Raw genomic sequence first — 15932 nt, forward strand, 5'->3', positions numbered from 1 at the left:
GAAAAAGTCATGTTGCATATCAGTCGAACCGTATCGTCGACCAGAACACGTCTAGGGTGTTTTCGTCGTTCTGGCCCAACGAAAAGTTATTGTCAAAAAACTGCTGGAGACCTTTCAAGACCTTAGATGACATCAGGGACTTAACCCGCGACCTGGTGGGGGGGGCTATTTTTTGCCCCCCCTCCAGACTTTTCGATATATCTCCAGAACCGCTGCGCCGATCGTCACCAAACTTTCAGTACCCTCCCGGACATCAATTTTACACATTGTGACCAAAAATTTTTTCCAAAGGCTATGATAGGTTGGCCGGAATTTACGTCAGAGTGACGTCATGTTCTGCCGTTTTCGACCCAAAAAAGGGTTTCGCGGGAAGAGCAGCAAAAATGCGCGGGAAGTCAGCTAAAAATGCATTTTTAGCTGACACACAGTGATCAAGGTATTTGTTACCGAAAGCTCTGTTTTTTAATTGTGTATTTGAATACATTGTCGTTTTTTTAAATAATCGAAAAATTCAAAAAGTTTTTTGAATTTCGCAAAAACCGGAATATATGTGATAGTCCTTACCGCCTTCCATCCACATACCAAATTTGAGATTGATACCTCTTTTTTTGGCGAAGTTATAGCGAAAAAACTGTTCAAAATTGATGACGTCAAATTTTTAAACTCAATTTTTAGCAATTCTAGACCCCCTAGCGCAACACAAATACCACCATTAGACTCCCCGTGACGAGCTGCATCGAATCAATACCCATTTTATGCAAAACTATCAACTTTAAAATTTGAGCTTTTTTTGGCCTGACCTTGACCTGACCTTGACCTGAACTTCACCAGAAAGTGACCTAAGCCGTACCTGATAGTCTTATAACCGACACCATTGAGTTGGAAATGAAAAATTGGCCATAAAACATGTATCACACAACCTTAGTAAAGTTGGGCTCATGTGACCTGACCTGTGACCCTTGGTGACCTGACCTGTGACCTGACCTGGTATTGCCAGTGACCTTTAATAGCAACATATCTACTAGGCAACTGACGCCCTACCGCTGATTCTCGACAAAATGCGTTTTCCTCGGTGTTATAGCGCATTCCCTAGAAGACCCGTGAACGGTGAAACATTTCATCTTTGACCTGACCTGTGACGTCATCGGTGACCCCGAGGTCAATGAAATTTGGTTTCCTTCGACAAATTTGACAGGCCTTTCAAAAGCCGTTTGAATTTTGCGGATCCGTCCAGTAGTTTCGGAGATACGAGGGGGGGGGCAAAAAATACCCCCCCACCACCAGGTCGCGTTATAAACAGACCACACCAGGGCGCGGGATAAGGAGGGGTTGCTGGTAAAAATTTCCGATTTAACGTGTCACGTTCACCTTTGACCCGATATTTGAGGGTGTTTGGAGTGGCTTTCGTCTAAGAGGCGCTTTTCAATTTGGCTGACTTTCACATATAATGGAAACTGGAGAGGGTGCGAAATTGACCTGACCTAGGTGACCGATGTCAAAATTCCCAGATATACAATTTATGCACATTGCCACTCTCATCAGTCGGCAGTCGCTGAAGTTTAAAAACGGTCGTTCAGTCGATGCAGCTATACGGCGGACATTAAAAATTTTCTGAGGTAAGGTCACTTAAGGTGACCTGGTGACCTGGTGACCCGGTGACCTCGTAACCTGAGCTTGAAAGCCCCAGGGTCTGGAAAAGATGCATGTGTGCAAAAAAAAAAACTGCGGCGTAGCGAGATATCCCCCAAGCTCTATCGGGTGCTCGCGTGTAATTTGTCACACTAAATAAAACTCATGCTTTATTTCCTTATAATGCCGTGCTAAACACAAATGCAAAGATGTTCCATCGTGTATTCGTATAAATAAAATATGTTTTCAATACTATTTACATTTATCATGACAAATACCACATTGTGCGTACACAGAAACAATTCAACACCATTGTTACATTCAATGGACGGTTTGGTACGTACAGGTCTCGCGGGTTTTAGCGGTAGGTTTTGCACCTAGAAAATGTAGTACACTTCAGGCTATATCTCCGTCGTCTTAAGCTTTTAAGTGTTGAAGATTCGATCGACTTGCTGGTTCGCAAGCCGGCCACGATCATGTAAAGTGGCTTCATCGTAGATCGATCAGTTTCTGAGATATAACCGGAAATGTAAAAGTGTAAAACCTACCGCTTAATCTCGCGAGAGCCGTACGAAGAATAGCGTAACTCAAATGTAATTAATTCGACATAGCCGAACAGGGTGAATTGTACATAAAAGACGGTTACACTCATATTTCAACCGTGACATGGATGTCACCTCACTCGCAGATTCAAACGTCGCATTCATGGTGCCAAATGTCGTGAAACTGAATTGCACACGTATTTATTTACGGATATTTGCGCGTGTATCGGCTGATACGAAAGTTACACGTACATAGGAATTATAAAACAAAGACATCAGCGGTTATAACAAAGAGGCCACATCAGCAAAAATCAACCAGATAAAATCGAACGGGCGCGCTCGATATATAGGGCAGGGTGTTTCGAGGTGTTCTGTGTGACAGCATAGAACCATTGTACCTCCGTGCACAGAGTACAGCGGGCAGACGACGCTGGTGGGGGCACATCCCCCCCCCCCGGCGGGATAGCGGCAGGGTCTGCAGTTTGTGGTCCGGCGGTCCGACCAGGCGCAGCGGTCCTCGGTCCGGTGGTGGTCCGCTGGCTGGCAGGTCGCCTCTGGTTTGTACTGTGCCTCTTACAGGCTCTATCCTGCCAACGCTACAATTACCGCGACAGAGCAGCCCGCTGACAGCGCCGCACACGCTTGGTCCGTGTAACAACCCCGCACCTCCTCCACCGGCCTCTCGTCGAGGAGAGGCTCCGGTACGACCGGAGCGCCCACGCGCCTCCCGGTGCTGCAGGTCCTGCTGCGCTCTGACGCAGGCGCTGCCCCTGACGCTGCTGCCGGTCCTGCTGCGCTCTGATGCAGGCGCTGCCCCTGACGCTGCTGCAGGCGCTGCTGCGCTCTGATGCAGGCGCTGCCCCTGACGCTGCTGCAGACCCTGCTGCGCTCTGACGCAGGCGCTGCCCCTGATGTTGCTGCAGGTCCTGCTGCGCTCTGATGCAGGCGCTGCCCCTGACGCTGCTGCAGGTCCTGCTGCGCTCTGATGCAGGCGCTGCCCCTGACGCTGCTGCAGGCTCCATTTGACGCTGCTGTAGGCGCTGCCCCTGACGCTGCTGCAGACCCTGCTGCGCTCTGACGCAGGCGCTGCCCCTGACGCTGCTGCAGGCGCTGCCTCCCTACACATTGCTGCAGGCGCGTCCCTCCTCGTCGGTGAAGTCGCCCTGGACGGCGGCCGGCGCCGTGGAGCCCGAGCCGTCCCCCAGCGGCGTGTACTGGTCGCCGCACGGCGCGTCCAGCTCGCACGTGCTGTCACTGATGTTCAGCACGCCGGACCGGGAGCCTCTGCGAACGACAGAAAGCACACGGAGCTCTGTCACGGACTTCAGTCAGTTAACAGTTACGGCGCACACGGAGCTTAGTCACGGAGCAGATGGAGCTCATTCAAGGAACACACGGTCACGGAGCTCAATCACGGAGCACGTGAGGTTCAGTCACGGGGCACACATCGAGGAGGATCTGTGCAGGAATTGTGGAACTGACCAAGGTATGACTGTCCAAGGATGCAGTCATACGGACAGTCATACGGAAACTCATAGGTTCTGGACGACACAATCCAACACTGATAAAAAGTCCAGCGAGCGCATTCAACTAGTGAAGCTTTGTAAAACCCGGAAAACATTGTACCAAAAAGGAAGGCGAAAGACTAAAGAGGCTGAAACAGTGGTAACACACTCACAAACTGAGCGGTTAAAAACTGAAAAACTGAAAACTGTGGGCATGGAAAGGCGGAAGCGATGCCGTGTTTACGTGCATGAATGCATGACGCAGTGTGTGTGACCATAGACCTATGAAATATGAATACCGGTATACAGAGGTCTGCAGTGTAACCAATTACCAAACAGACCTGCTCGTCCACGCTGAACTCCTCCATGTGATAATTCAGGCAAGAAAAAATCACGCCTGATTTAATAGCGACGCACTTATTTTAAATTTGCATGCTCATTTGCTATCTGAGACTTGGTGAGCCAGAACAGCGGTATACAGATTATCCAAGCTTGTTTCGAGTGTACAACAATCTTACTATGTAAATGACGAATTATTAGAGAAATAAGGAAGTTGTCTCTAGTGCTGTAATAATAAAAGTGTTTATTAATTAGTTTAACTTGGCAGCCATTGATCCGTTCACAGGAGCTTTCCTCGGCCGCCGGCCGTCCGGCGCCTATGGAGATGACCCACAACACACCGGGGTCACGGGCGGGGGGGGGGGGGGCACAGGAGTCAGGGGCGCGGTCGCGGTCAAATGGCCCCGTGTCGTGCGGCTCCGGCCACCCCTGCGACCCGTGCGGTAATTGTCACGCAATCGTAATCGGTAGCCGCCGGCGTCAGGTCGCGGTACTGACGTCCGCGCCGAACTTCCAGGGCGAGCCCGGGCGGCCCCCAATCACGGCAGGGGTATGGCCTGGTCGCACTGCACTGGACAAATGGCGGCCAATCACGGGAGCGGAAACGGCCGGCCAGCGGCGCCCGAGCGGGTCAGGACGGGGCCTGACCGGTACTTACCGCCCGGCACAGCGCGCCGGGCCCCGCGCGCCCCAGGTGTGTGAATTATAGCTTAACAATAATAAATATTTCAATAAGTATATAAAAATCATTACAAGGAACGCCATGTCATGATCAGTCCATGCCAACGATCAAACAATATGCAGTGCGGCCACGTGTCCAGGGTGCCACTGACCTCTTCTTCAAGCTGAACATGTTCTTCAGGGTGCGCAGTGAGACGCGCCGCTTCTCCGCCTTGAGCGCCTTGTCGACGCTGTGGTCGCGCGCCTTGGCGGCCGCCCGGTCTCGCTTCTGGCCGGGCCCCGAGGCGCTGGCTGACCTGCCCCGGGGCAGAGTCCGACACGCCTGACGGGGGGAAGTGGGACGTCAGACACGGGATGCAAACGAACTCAGGTGCTTTACAGACGACCAAGTACTATGATGCCTTATGCGACGTCTAAAACCTTCATTTCTTTTGTGCATTCTGACACCGAATGAAGTGCAATGCATAAGCAAAAGGAACGAACGAAGATGCGTGAATACTTTATCGCTAGTATTTTGTAATAATTAAGATTTTTTGTCTTTATTCACTGTAGGCGCTCAACTACAACTTGCGGTCCATCATGATTGCCTAAGTTGTCGAAAAGAATCTTATTTTGGGAAGCGATTTTCTTCTAATCGTCAAATACAGCTATGCCAACGGATACTAGCTACATTTTGCAAAGATGATAGGTATTGGAAATTGGAATCAGCATGACTAACCGAAAAAAAATTAATTGACAATCGCCATTGCTCCTTTCAGTGGCGCAGCCAGAACTTTGGCGACGGGGGTGAGAGACGTTCGCGATGGGCCCCCCAGCAAAGTGGGCCCCCCTCAACCAAATGGGGGTCCCTTACCAACAACGAAAGGTCAGATCATTGTCATCATTACCAGCCAAATCGGGGAAAAGGACAAATATCTCTTGATTTGAAGAAGCACGTAAAAAACGACAGCATATTTACAGAAACACGACCATTCTGTCCATATTTGATGGACAGCGTGAAATTGATGGCCAGCGGCCACTCAAAGGGTCGGGCTAGGTCAAAAGGCTTTTAAAAAGCTCAACATCAGTTTTTCGACTATTACTTTTGATATAGGAGACGAGGTAGAGTTATGACATTGTCTGGAAGGTGTTAATCATCCATACGGATCGGTTGATGACCATCATGAACTTCTCAAGTAAGGGCATGACCTTGATCTGCGGTCACATTTTGAAGTTGAACTTTTTATGTGAAATTATAGGTAGCTCATTCGAGAATGATGACAAAGTAAATGTCTCATAGTTTTTCTCACCGAAGTCCTTGCTAAAATTCTTAGCAAAACTGTTTTGGTAAAATGCGACTATTTAGATGGTTTTGCCGGTTTTACCCTCCGCTCTGTTGCCAAACCATTGACATGAGGCATTGAGGTCAAATCTTAAAAGCGAAAGCGTTTTGAAAGGCCTACCGAATGAGTTGTTCCGCAAAGCTCTAGCTCTTTGGTTCACGAGTTATACGGTTATTTGTGAAAAAATATAAAAACAAGAATTTTTCTTCGTATTCTTGTCTTTGTGTTTATCATAATTTTATCATAATTTCATCTTCAATGACCTCAGCGATGTCCTAATCGAAAAATGACCGCTACGATTCTGAAGCATCCTACAGCTATCCGTTGCTTTTCTCGTCTTTCTAGCCGTCTTAAATTATGATCGGGTTCGGCCGATACGCCCCCTCCCCCCCCCATGGCTGATTGCACGAGTTAGAGAGCCAAGTCGAACCCACTTTTAGCGCGCTATAGCTTTTTATGTCCTCGAGTGTCGAAATAGGCGAAACTTTTCCTTCGATGATAATGATGACGTGTGCTTTGGTCTGAACTGCAATATGACTGAAGTAATTTCTCCATGATTTTCGACGCTCTTCAGAAAGCCGCCTACCGCCGCACTTGTCGCTACGTGACCCTGGAGTCAGGTTAGAAGGGAATATTCAAACACCCCTCAGGGGCGTAACACTGGAAAGCCTGGGGCCCTGCTCTGCGGGGCGCGGTCGAGCTAGGCTAGAGCCAGTTTGGGATATTTACAAGCCCACGTAAAGCCCTCAAGAATCTGCATAGAGCACAGGCCTTCCAAGACTTCGGGGTTTAGATATCGACAATCGACAAGGTCTTTTGAGGCCTGCGTGGTGGCTATCAGAGGTCGGTGGGCCCCTCAAAAGCCGGTGCAGGAGCCTCAGGTGTCAGTTTGGAGCCATCATGGACCGGTGTTGGGTCCTGATAAATACCTAGGCGTCAAACCCCTAGACGTCAGGGTGGGGCCGGGCGGTGAGGAAGGCACAGGCCTGAGGAGAAGATTTTCAGATGTCGGCTTGGCAGGGCCCTGCATGGCTTTCTCAGAGGCTGACATATCGTACTGCGGGACCTCCATCATAGGCGGCGGAACGGGGAGGGCACTGGGGCACCGTGCCCCCCTTTGATTTTGGCATTTTAGGTAACATTAGCCCTATGGGCGTTGCATGGAAAGAATGGGACCAAAAGTCGGCAGTGCCCTCCCCCCCCCTCCCTTAATTGAAGGTGTTCCGCCGCTTCTGACCTCCATGAGCCTCAAAAACCTCTGTGGGCCCCCTCACGCTTGGGGTAGGCTTCCTGAAGCATAAAATCTCCGAGTCTTGAGATGGGCCCATTAGACATGAACGGGGCCATCAATATACATGTGGTAAGTGAGTTGACCTATATCAAACATGATATCCGCTCAATCAGGATTGGGGTAGGCCCTCTCACACCCAGACCAGGCACGGAGTACGAACCCTCCCACACATAGGATGATCCAGTTCATTCCTGGGATGTCTTCTCAGGCCTGAACTGGGCCCTCTCAGACCTGAAATGAGCCCTTCTCAGGCCTGAAGTAGACCCTCTCAGGCCTCAAATAGGTCCTCTAGGGCCTGAAATGGGCCCTCTCAGGCCTGACATTAGCCCTCTCAGCCTGAAATGGGCGCAAAATGACCTCGTAGTCGGCGCGCCCCTAACCCCCAACAAACAAACAAACAAACAAACAAACAAACAAACAAACAATCAGACCTGAAATGGGTCCTCTCAGGCCTGACATTAGCCCTCTCAGACCTGAAATTGGCCCTCTCAGACCTGAAATGGCCCCCTCAGCCCGGAAATGGTCCCTATCATGTCGAAAAAGGGCCCCCTCATACCGTAACTGGGCCCTCTCAGGTCTGAAATGGTGCCTCTTATGCCTGAAATGGCCCCTCTCAGCCCTCAAACGGGCCCTCTCTGGTCTCAAACGGGCCCCTCTGGCCTCAAACGGACCCTCTCTAGCCTCAAACAGGCCCTCTAGAGCATGAAATGGGCCCTCTCAAGCTTGAAATGGGCCCCCTCAAGCCTGAAATGGGCCCCTCTCAGGCCTGAAATGGGCCCTTTCAGGCCTCAAACATGCCCTCTAGGGCCTGAAATGGACCCCTTCAGGCCTAAAATGGGCCCTCACAGAATCAAATGGGCCCTCTCAGGCCTAAAATGGCCCCTCTCAGGCCTCAAATAGGTCCTCTAAGGCCTGAAATGGGTCCTCTAGGGCCTGAAATGGGCCCTCTCAGGCCTGACATTAGCCCTCTCAGACCTGAAATGGGCCCCTCTCAGGCCTCAAATAGGTCCTGAAATGGGCCCTCTCAGGCCTGACATTAGACCTCTCAGACCTGAAATGGGCCCCCTCAGCCCGGAAATGTCGAAAAAGGGCCCCCTCATACCGTAACTGGGCCCTCTCAGGTCTGAAATGGTGCCTGAAATGGCCCCTCTCAGCCTTTAAACGGGCCCTCTCTGGCCTCAAACGGGCCCTCTCTAGCCCCAAACAGGCCCTCTAGGGCATGAAATGGGCCCTCCCAAGCTTGAAATGGGCCGGCCCCCTCAGGCCTGAAATGGGACCCTCTCAGGCCTGAAATGGGCCCCTCGCAGGCCTGAAATGGGCCCCTCTCAGGCCTGAAATGGGCCCTATCAGGCCTTAAACATACCCTCTAGGGCCAGAAATGGACCACTTCAGGCCAGAAATGGGCCCTCACAGGTATCAAATGGGCCCTCTCAGGCCTGAAATGGGCCCCTCTCAGGCCTGAAATGGGCCATCTCAAGCTTCAAATGGGCCCCTTCAGGCCTGAAATGGGCCCTCACAGACCTGAAATGGGCCCTCTCAGGCCTGAAATGGCCCTCTCATGCCATGAAACGGGCCCTCCTAGGCCTTGGGTTAGTTCAATCGGGTCTTGAATGCACCCTCTTAAATCATAAAATGGGACTATAAATCCTAAAGGGTGGGGGGGGGGGGGCTATCAGGCCTGAAAGCTGTTTTTCAGTCCTATGACGGACCTTGACATTATGATAAAAAATTGTCAGGCTGCATAACGTTACAGTTCGAATCGACGGTGGGCCCCTAGGATAAGAGACGGGGGTGAGATCTCACCCCTTTCACCCCCCCCCCCCTGGCTGCGCCACTGGCTCCTTTTGTGTCTCTGCATGCGCTAAGTGGGCCTGAACATGTGTATCATAATTCTGTGAGTTCGGTGTTCCGATCAATACAGAGTCGCCTTCCCCCGGTGACTGGGCTCACCTTCTGCTGCTCGGAGAAGCGCCGGTCGACCGGCGCGTCGCAGAGGCTCGGCTCGCTCAGCGCCACCTCCTCGTACTCCAGTCTGCGCAGGGCCTCGCTAGATGTCTCTGCGTGCAGATCGTGCACCGACTTGGCGTGCAGCGCGTGGCCGTGCTGGTGGCGCGGCTGGGCCGGCAGGTGGCAGCAGGCGTCGCGCAGGCAGGTCTCGGAGCGGGCGGCGCTCAACTGGCCCCGGCGCCGGTGCTTGATGTGCGGCAGCGACTGGCAGTCGTAGGCGGCCGCCTGGTGGCGGCGGTGTTTGCCGGCCGCCGAGCGGCTGTAGCCGGGCCAGCCGGCCGGCTCGTCGCTGCTCTGCGTGCGGCTGCTGCTGGAGGAGCCGGTGCGGTCGATGCTGATGAGCAGCCGTGCCGTGGTGGTCGGGTCCGTCGAGGCGGCTCGGTAGGCCGGCTTGGACTTGGAGCGGCGCCGCAGGGCGGCCCGCTCGCCGGGTCCCGCGCGGCTCTGGCGGCCCGACTTGGCGCTCTCGTAGGTGCCGCTCTTGTGGGACTGCTTGGACAGCCTGTGCGTCGAGACGACTGGTGTGAATGACACTTAAACGGGGAGCACCATTTGATCGGTTCACAATCTCGGTATATAAATCACTCAAAGCCATTCATGCGACAACCCCTATAAAAATCATCACAAATAAACATTTGGTATTTTTCTCAGTTTGAAGATGCCTCCTTTCTTCACCGTCTAAACATACCGAACCCCACCACTTTTTAAACGGGTGACTTGTCATCAGCTACGAAGCAGCTCTCACATAGTGGGCTGCTCACCAGAGCCTAACAAATACCACAGTCAGTCTGCTGTGTTCCCGCGCCCCGTCCATTGACGATCGACCCCGAGCGCTCTAAATTCCCCTTCGGCCAATCGTCCGTCTAGCGCTCAGAATTCCCCAGTATCTCACCGTCCGTCCAGCTCTCGGGAGCTCATGTGCACGGCCACCAGCTGGAACGAGTGCTCCATCGAGTCGTTGAGGCGCGCCAGGAACTCTTTGAGGGCGTCCAGCACGGCCTGGAGTGCCGCGTGGTCGCCGTGGCTGGGTGGCGTGTGCCGCAGGATCTGCTTCAGGAGCAGCACGTAGCGCGGCACGCGCTGCACGGGCGACAGCAGGAAGGCGCCCAGGTCCAGACCGTTACAGCCCGGGTGCTGCAGCCGGCTCTGGGGACACACAGCGGGGTGGTCAGAGCGACGGACACGACGGGGACACGTACAGCTAGAGCGGTGGGAGTCGGGACACGTGGATCACCGCCGTTCTCAAAGAGTTACATAAATCGGCGATTTTCGTAGGGCATCAGCTTCCATTCGCTCCAAGTGGTCCAAGTGGTTAGGATTAGTTGCCGCGCACGGTTGGAAACCCAGCCTGAATTATCTGCATTATCTAACATAAAATCAGTGAAAATATTGATACGGATGTCCCCAAGAGAGACGCCTGGCAGTTCTTCGTGGCAACTCATCAATTAGCAGGACCTTACCTTGAGGAATTTGGTGAAATCGTTGGACGTGCGGCAGAGTTTGTAAAAGGTCTTGAGGACCTCTGGGAAGTCGTTCACGTAAGACGTGTACATACGAAGAACCTCAGCCTCATCACAGCTAATGAACCTGAAAACGGGACGAGCAGACTGTCAGAATGATTGGTGAATAAAAAACGGCGGCAGCTGTCAACACAATCGCTTCACGGTTGCACTGTAACTTCGCCTCATCCGATTCGGAAATCTCTCAAAAGCCGCAGCCTGAAGAGAACATATTTTATAAAAACACGCTCGATTACATATGTCAAAATTGCTTGAGTGCTTCAACCACTATGCCACTTGAGGTTTCATGAAAAAACTGATGAAAAAATAGACACTGAGATCATTAGTAAGCTACTGGAGCTCTGGATTCGTCTCGCTATTGGGTGAAAATTCGTCTTGCTATCGGATCTGATCTGAATTAGGAACAGAAACGGCTCACTTAGAGCAGTTGGATTGGGCAGGAAGAGAAAAGACTGATACCGTAGTACAGACTGGGACAGAAGAGACTGATACAGTTCAGACTGGGACAGCTCGCACTGGGACAGCCGGTGAACTGGTACAGCTGGTGGACTGGGACAGCCGGTGAACTGGTACAGCTGGTGGACCGGGACAGCTGGTGGACTGGGACAGCTCTCGGACCGGGACAGCTCAGACTGGGACAGCTCTCGGACCGGGACAGCTCAAACTGGGACAGCTCTCGTGTTGGGACAGCTCTCGTGTTGGGACAGCTCACCTGTAGAGCAGGTGTCCGACGTGCGGCTTCCAGTGCCACGACTCGAGCCGCTCCTCCAGCGTGTGCAGCAGCCGGCAGTGTTTCTCGTACAGACGACTCATCTCGGCCGGGAACAGCGTGCTGGAACGCCACAGGCCGGCTCAGCACGACACCAAACAGGGCGGCTGCGAGAGGCGACGGTACAGCGCCGAATTTACTCCGAAGCCAAAACCATTAGCGGGGTGGAGTGAGGAGTGAACAGTCTATCTGACGTGACCACCGTCTTCAGATACAACAAGTGTTGCCAGCGCTGACGGGCAGCAACCGGTGTACTTACTGCCAGAGGCAGAGACCTGAACGATCTGAAGAAACTTCCACCCACCCACGCCCTTCCCTATAGACCCGCACTACCTGAACCCCTCTAAATAGTCCCACACCCACCGGCCACCTGAGCCCCTCCCATTAGACCTGGGTCCTGCACCCACCTGAGCTCGTCGCCGGTGAGGAGGTCGCCGGCGGCCAGTGGCTCGGCGAACGTGTCCTGCAGCGTCCACAGGGTGCTGCAGTAGCGCCGCTCGGTCTCCACCAGCTCCCTGATCACCTTCAGACGCTCGGACTCGTCCAGCGCCGCGGCGGCCGAGCCCTTCACCTGCGGAGGGGAGAGGGACGGCACGCGGCCGGCGGTGGGGTCAGCGAGGGGCGGGTCTGCATACGGGGTAACGCTAATTGAGAGTAACGCTAACTGCGGTAGTAACGGCATAACGTGGATTAGCTGCTCATAGCGTCTGTACTGAGTGACGGCAATTAGTAGTTTAGTTTGGCTCGTATTTTTACGTGGGTGTCCACGTTCTAGCCTTTACCTTGCAGCATTTGTCTGCCCTCTAACTTACCTTTAACACACTGATGACTACTTACTTGGCTACGTCCGCAAGACACCTGACAGTTCACCACAGATGTGCTCCAGCCACACCCCTCACACCCTGTGGTCCAGCCCAGGTCAGGCTGCACCCCGCCGGGTGTCTTCTGTCTCACCTGTGACTCCGTGCCGCTCTCACTGCCCTCGTCCAGCTGTGGTCACATCTCTCACACCCTGCACTGCGCCCGGTGTCAGCGGTTGCCCGGCCCTCGCCCGGTGTCAGCGGTGGCCCGGCCCTCACCCGGTGTCAGCAGTGGTCCGGCCCTCACCCGGTGTCAGCGGTGGTCCGGCCCTCACCCGGCGTCAGCGGTGGTCCGGCCCTCGCCCGGTGTCAGCGGTGGTCTGGCCCTCACCTGTGACTCCGTGTCGCTCTCACTGCCCTCGTCCAGCTCCAATCCACCGCACCGTTTGGTCAGAGAACAGCTCAGCGTGAACGACTTGTTGACGGCCATCGTCAGCGATGAGTCAGAGTCATACCCGTCGGGGCCATCTGTGAAACACAGAGTCACAGAGTCAGTGACGAGTCAGAGTCTACCCTTCGGGACCATCTACAGAGCTACAGAGTCAGCGACGAGTCAGAGTCATACCCGTCGGGGCCGTCTGTAAAACAGGACAGAGTCACAGAGTCAGTGACGAGTCAGAGACGGGACCATTTGTAAAAGACATAAGACAAGGTAGGTTCTGGGAGAGATGTTTCTCGTGGCTATCATCTCATCATGGGCGTAACGGAGCCCGCACCAGTTCGCCGACATATAGAGAAACAGTACAAGAAACAACGCGACAATACACAGAGCAGAACTTTTTCCGGCAATACCTTCCACCCTGCTACTGTCCCTCCCCTCACTACGACTGACCTCTGTCGAGTCCGTTGACGTACTCCTGCACCAGTGTGGAGCAGAGGGGGCCGGCGTCGGGCAGTGAGCCCGTCTCCGGGTCCGAGGGGCCGTACGAGCGCGCCTTGTGCACGCCCGACACCACGCCCGAGTCGTTACTGGCGCAGCCGCTCGGCGTGCGCGACGGGTACTGGAGGCCCGGCTGGTGCAGCCGCTGTCTGGAGGGGGAGGGAGGGGTACAGTACAGTCAGACGGGTACTGGAGGCCCGGGTGGTGCAGCCGCTGTCTGGAGAAGAGGTACAGTACAGTCAGAGGGGTACTGGAGGCCCGGGTGGTGCAGCCGCTGTCTGGAGAAGCGCGAGGCGCGAGGGGTTACACGAACGGTCAGTGGGACGAAAATTCTGCTGACTTCCTAAAGACACTGCTTCCTTGGTGTCTGATTTAGATATCTTCTGACCTACCGAATAACACAAACCCCGTTCAAAAATATCCAGATCTCCTAATTAGCACTGCCCTCAGCCCTGGTCCGGAGCTACCCTGGCCCGCCCCGGCTCGCTGCGCCGACCGGCCACCCCAGCGGCGTGGAGCGCGCGCCTTACCTGATGGTATCGGACACGCTGCCAGTCTTGCAGAGCTCGTCGAGCAGCAGGTCGCGCTCGTAGAGCAGTCGCTGCAGCTGCTGCTGGGTCTGCTCCTGGCCCTCCTGCAGCTGCTGCAGGGTGGCCGTGGCCGCGCCCAGCTCCACCTGCCGGGGGAAACATCAGTTACACAGCCGGCCGACAGAGGGCAGACGTGCGGCGCCGAGCCGACAACGTGTGCTTCGATACGAAACACTTTTAGTTCAAGTGTCAGTTAAAACCATAGATATGTGAATGGTGGTTGCTTCGGGTAACATAAGATAAACATTATCACTATTTCTTATGGTCCTGACTCCTGCCTTCCTAGTTCCTACGTCCTTCATTGGAAAGCGACATTAGGTTAGGCGTCTGATCGGTTCAGTAGGTCTACAAATCGGTGAATTTTGTCCTGACTCCTCTGGTTGATCTTAAATATAAAAAACAAGCCGGAGATCCCACTCATTTGGAACAATGCGTGCATTATATTCCAGCCCTGCCCCAGCCTACCTTGAGCTGTCCGACCAACCGGGCGGTCTCCGTCTCGGCCGAGTCGGCGGGCGGGGGCGGGGGCGGGGGCGGGGGCGGCGCCGCCGTCAGCTGCTCCAGCGCCAGCGTGAAGGCCGCCTTCATCTCTAACACGGCAGCCTGCACCTGGGGGCAGAGAGAGAACAACAGTTAGATACCGGCAGAGTTACCATAGAATGCACCCGAGGGCATGGAGAGGGAGGTACACAGTCAGATACCGGCAGAATTGCTATGGATTGCACCTGAAGGCTGAGAGGGAAAAGCAGTCAGATATCGGCACAACAGTCAGATACCGGCATGGTTACCAAATCCTGCACCTGAGGGCGGGGAACGAGGTGCAGTCGGAAAAGGTTTTTGCACAATGCGTGATCGATTTACAAAAAGACACCTTCTACAAAAAGGCAGAAACCGTCGGAAGTGTTTTCCAGGTCCCGACTCCCGCGTAAACGGCCGACAGTGCTTATGTGGCGTGGCGAGCTATTGACCGAACTTCTGAATGTTTGACACGTCAGAAAAACGCTCCTTTTCCACCCCATTTTCACAAACACAACGCCAAAACACAGAGCGTTTCAGATCATATGACTTGATATCAACATTAGCATAGGTCGGTGGGTGTCTGAGGCTGCTTCAAACCACATTCCAGTTCCGCTTTCTCCTTTGCGGCTTTGCGTAACGATTAAATGCGCTTCACGGGTCGCACGGCACAAAACACCTCACCCTGAACTGTGTATACAGAGTCAGACTCACGTTGTTACCGCGACCGCCGGAACAGTTTCAGTAGTGTGTCAACTGTCACGTGTGGTTCTAAATCCCATAAATGGAGAATGATGTGCTTAAACTCGTACGCGCACATTACCGAGTAGACGGTAGACAAACCCCATCCAGCATATGTGCCTTTGCTGTGCACCTCTACTCTGCCCTGCCCTTCTTTTCTCTCTCTCTCTCTCTCTCTCTCTCTCTCTCTCTCTCTCTCTCTCTCTCTCTCTCTCTCTCTCTCTCTCTCTCTCTCTCTCTCTCTCTCTCTCTCTCTCTCTCTCTCTCTCTCTCTCTCTCTCTCTCTCTCTCTCTCTCTCTCTCTCCACCATCCGCATTCCTTCATACAGCCTCACAGGATGCCCGATTGGAAAGTCGTCCGGCAGAGCGACCACAATTGGCCGAGTGGCGGGCCGGGCGCGCCCAGCCGCCGCCCACCTCTGTCACTATATCGGTAGGCCGACGAACCCCTCCCCACATGGGCCGGCCCATGAGCGAGGTCGGGAGAAGGGACTTTAGGCATTAGGGAAACACTGCAAGGCAAGATTTGTCTGAGTTGAACTACATTTGAATCTTCTTATAAAAAATAAGTCTGTTGTTCGAAAAAGAAGTAGGTAGGTAGGTACTCTTAATATTGCATGGGTATCACATCACGACAACAAACCGTTTGTTAAGCCTTGGAGAGCGTAGTCACGACACACAACCCCGTAATTTATCCTCGCCTTCCGTCTAATTGCACCCTCTAAAACACCGAGCTGCGT

General features: G+C 53.6%; 1 protein-coding gene across 1 annotated transcript in view; it reads right to left on the reverse strand.

Annotated features, from left to right (window-relative positions):
- Positions 1-1834: 1834 nt before the first annotated feature.
- The window catches only part of LOC122384390 (myosin-M heavy chain-like), a 61876-nt gene continuing 47778 nt past the window's right edge, over positions 1835-15932 (reverse strand). Inside the window, exons 4-14 of the mRNA XM_043371767.1 lie at positions 14401-14544; positions 13876-14021; positions 13298-13494; positions 12797-12933; positions 12013-12176; positions 11549-11668; positions 10777-10903; positions 10209-10462; positions 9260-9818; positions 4849-5018; positions 1835-3455 (exon numbers count right to left, since the gene is read on the reverse strand). Of these exons, the coding sequence (XP_043227702.1) occupies positions 3290-3455; positions 4849-5018; positions 9260-9818; positions 10209-10462; positions 10777-10903; positions 11549-11668; positions 12013-12176; positions 12797-12933; positions 13298-13494; positions 13876-14021; positions 14401-14544 (2184 nt within the window). The 3' untranslated portion in view covers positions 1835-3289. The remainder of the gene's footprint in view (positions 3456-4848; positions 5019-9259; positions 9819-10208; positions 10463-10776; positions 10904-11548; positions 11669-12012; positions 12177-12796; positions 12934-13297; positions 13495-13875; positions 14022-14400; positions 14545-15932) is intronic.

This window comes from Amphibalanus amphitrite, unplaced genomic scaffold (assembly GCF_019059575.1).
Source record: "Amphibalanus amphitrite isolate SeventyFive unplaced genomic scaffold, NRLGWU_Aamphi_draft 000188F_arrow, whole genome shotgun sequence".
Classification (NCBI taxonomy): Eukaryota; Metazoa; Arthropoda; class Thecostraca; order Balanomorpha; family Balanidae; genus Amphibalanus; species Amphibalanus amphitrite.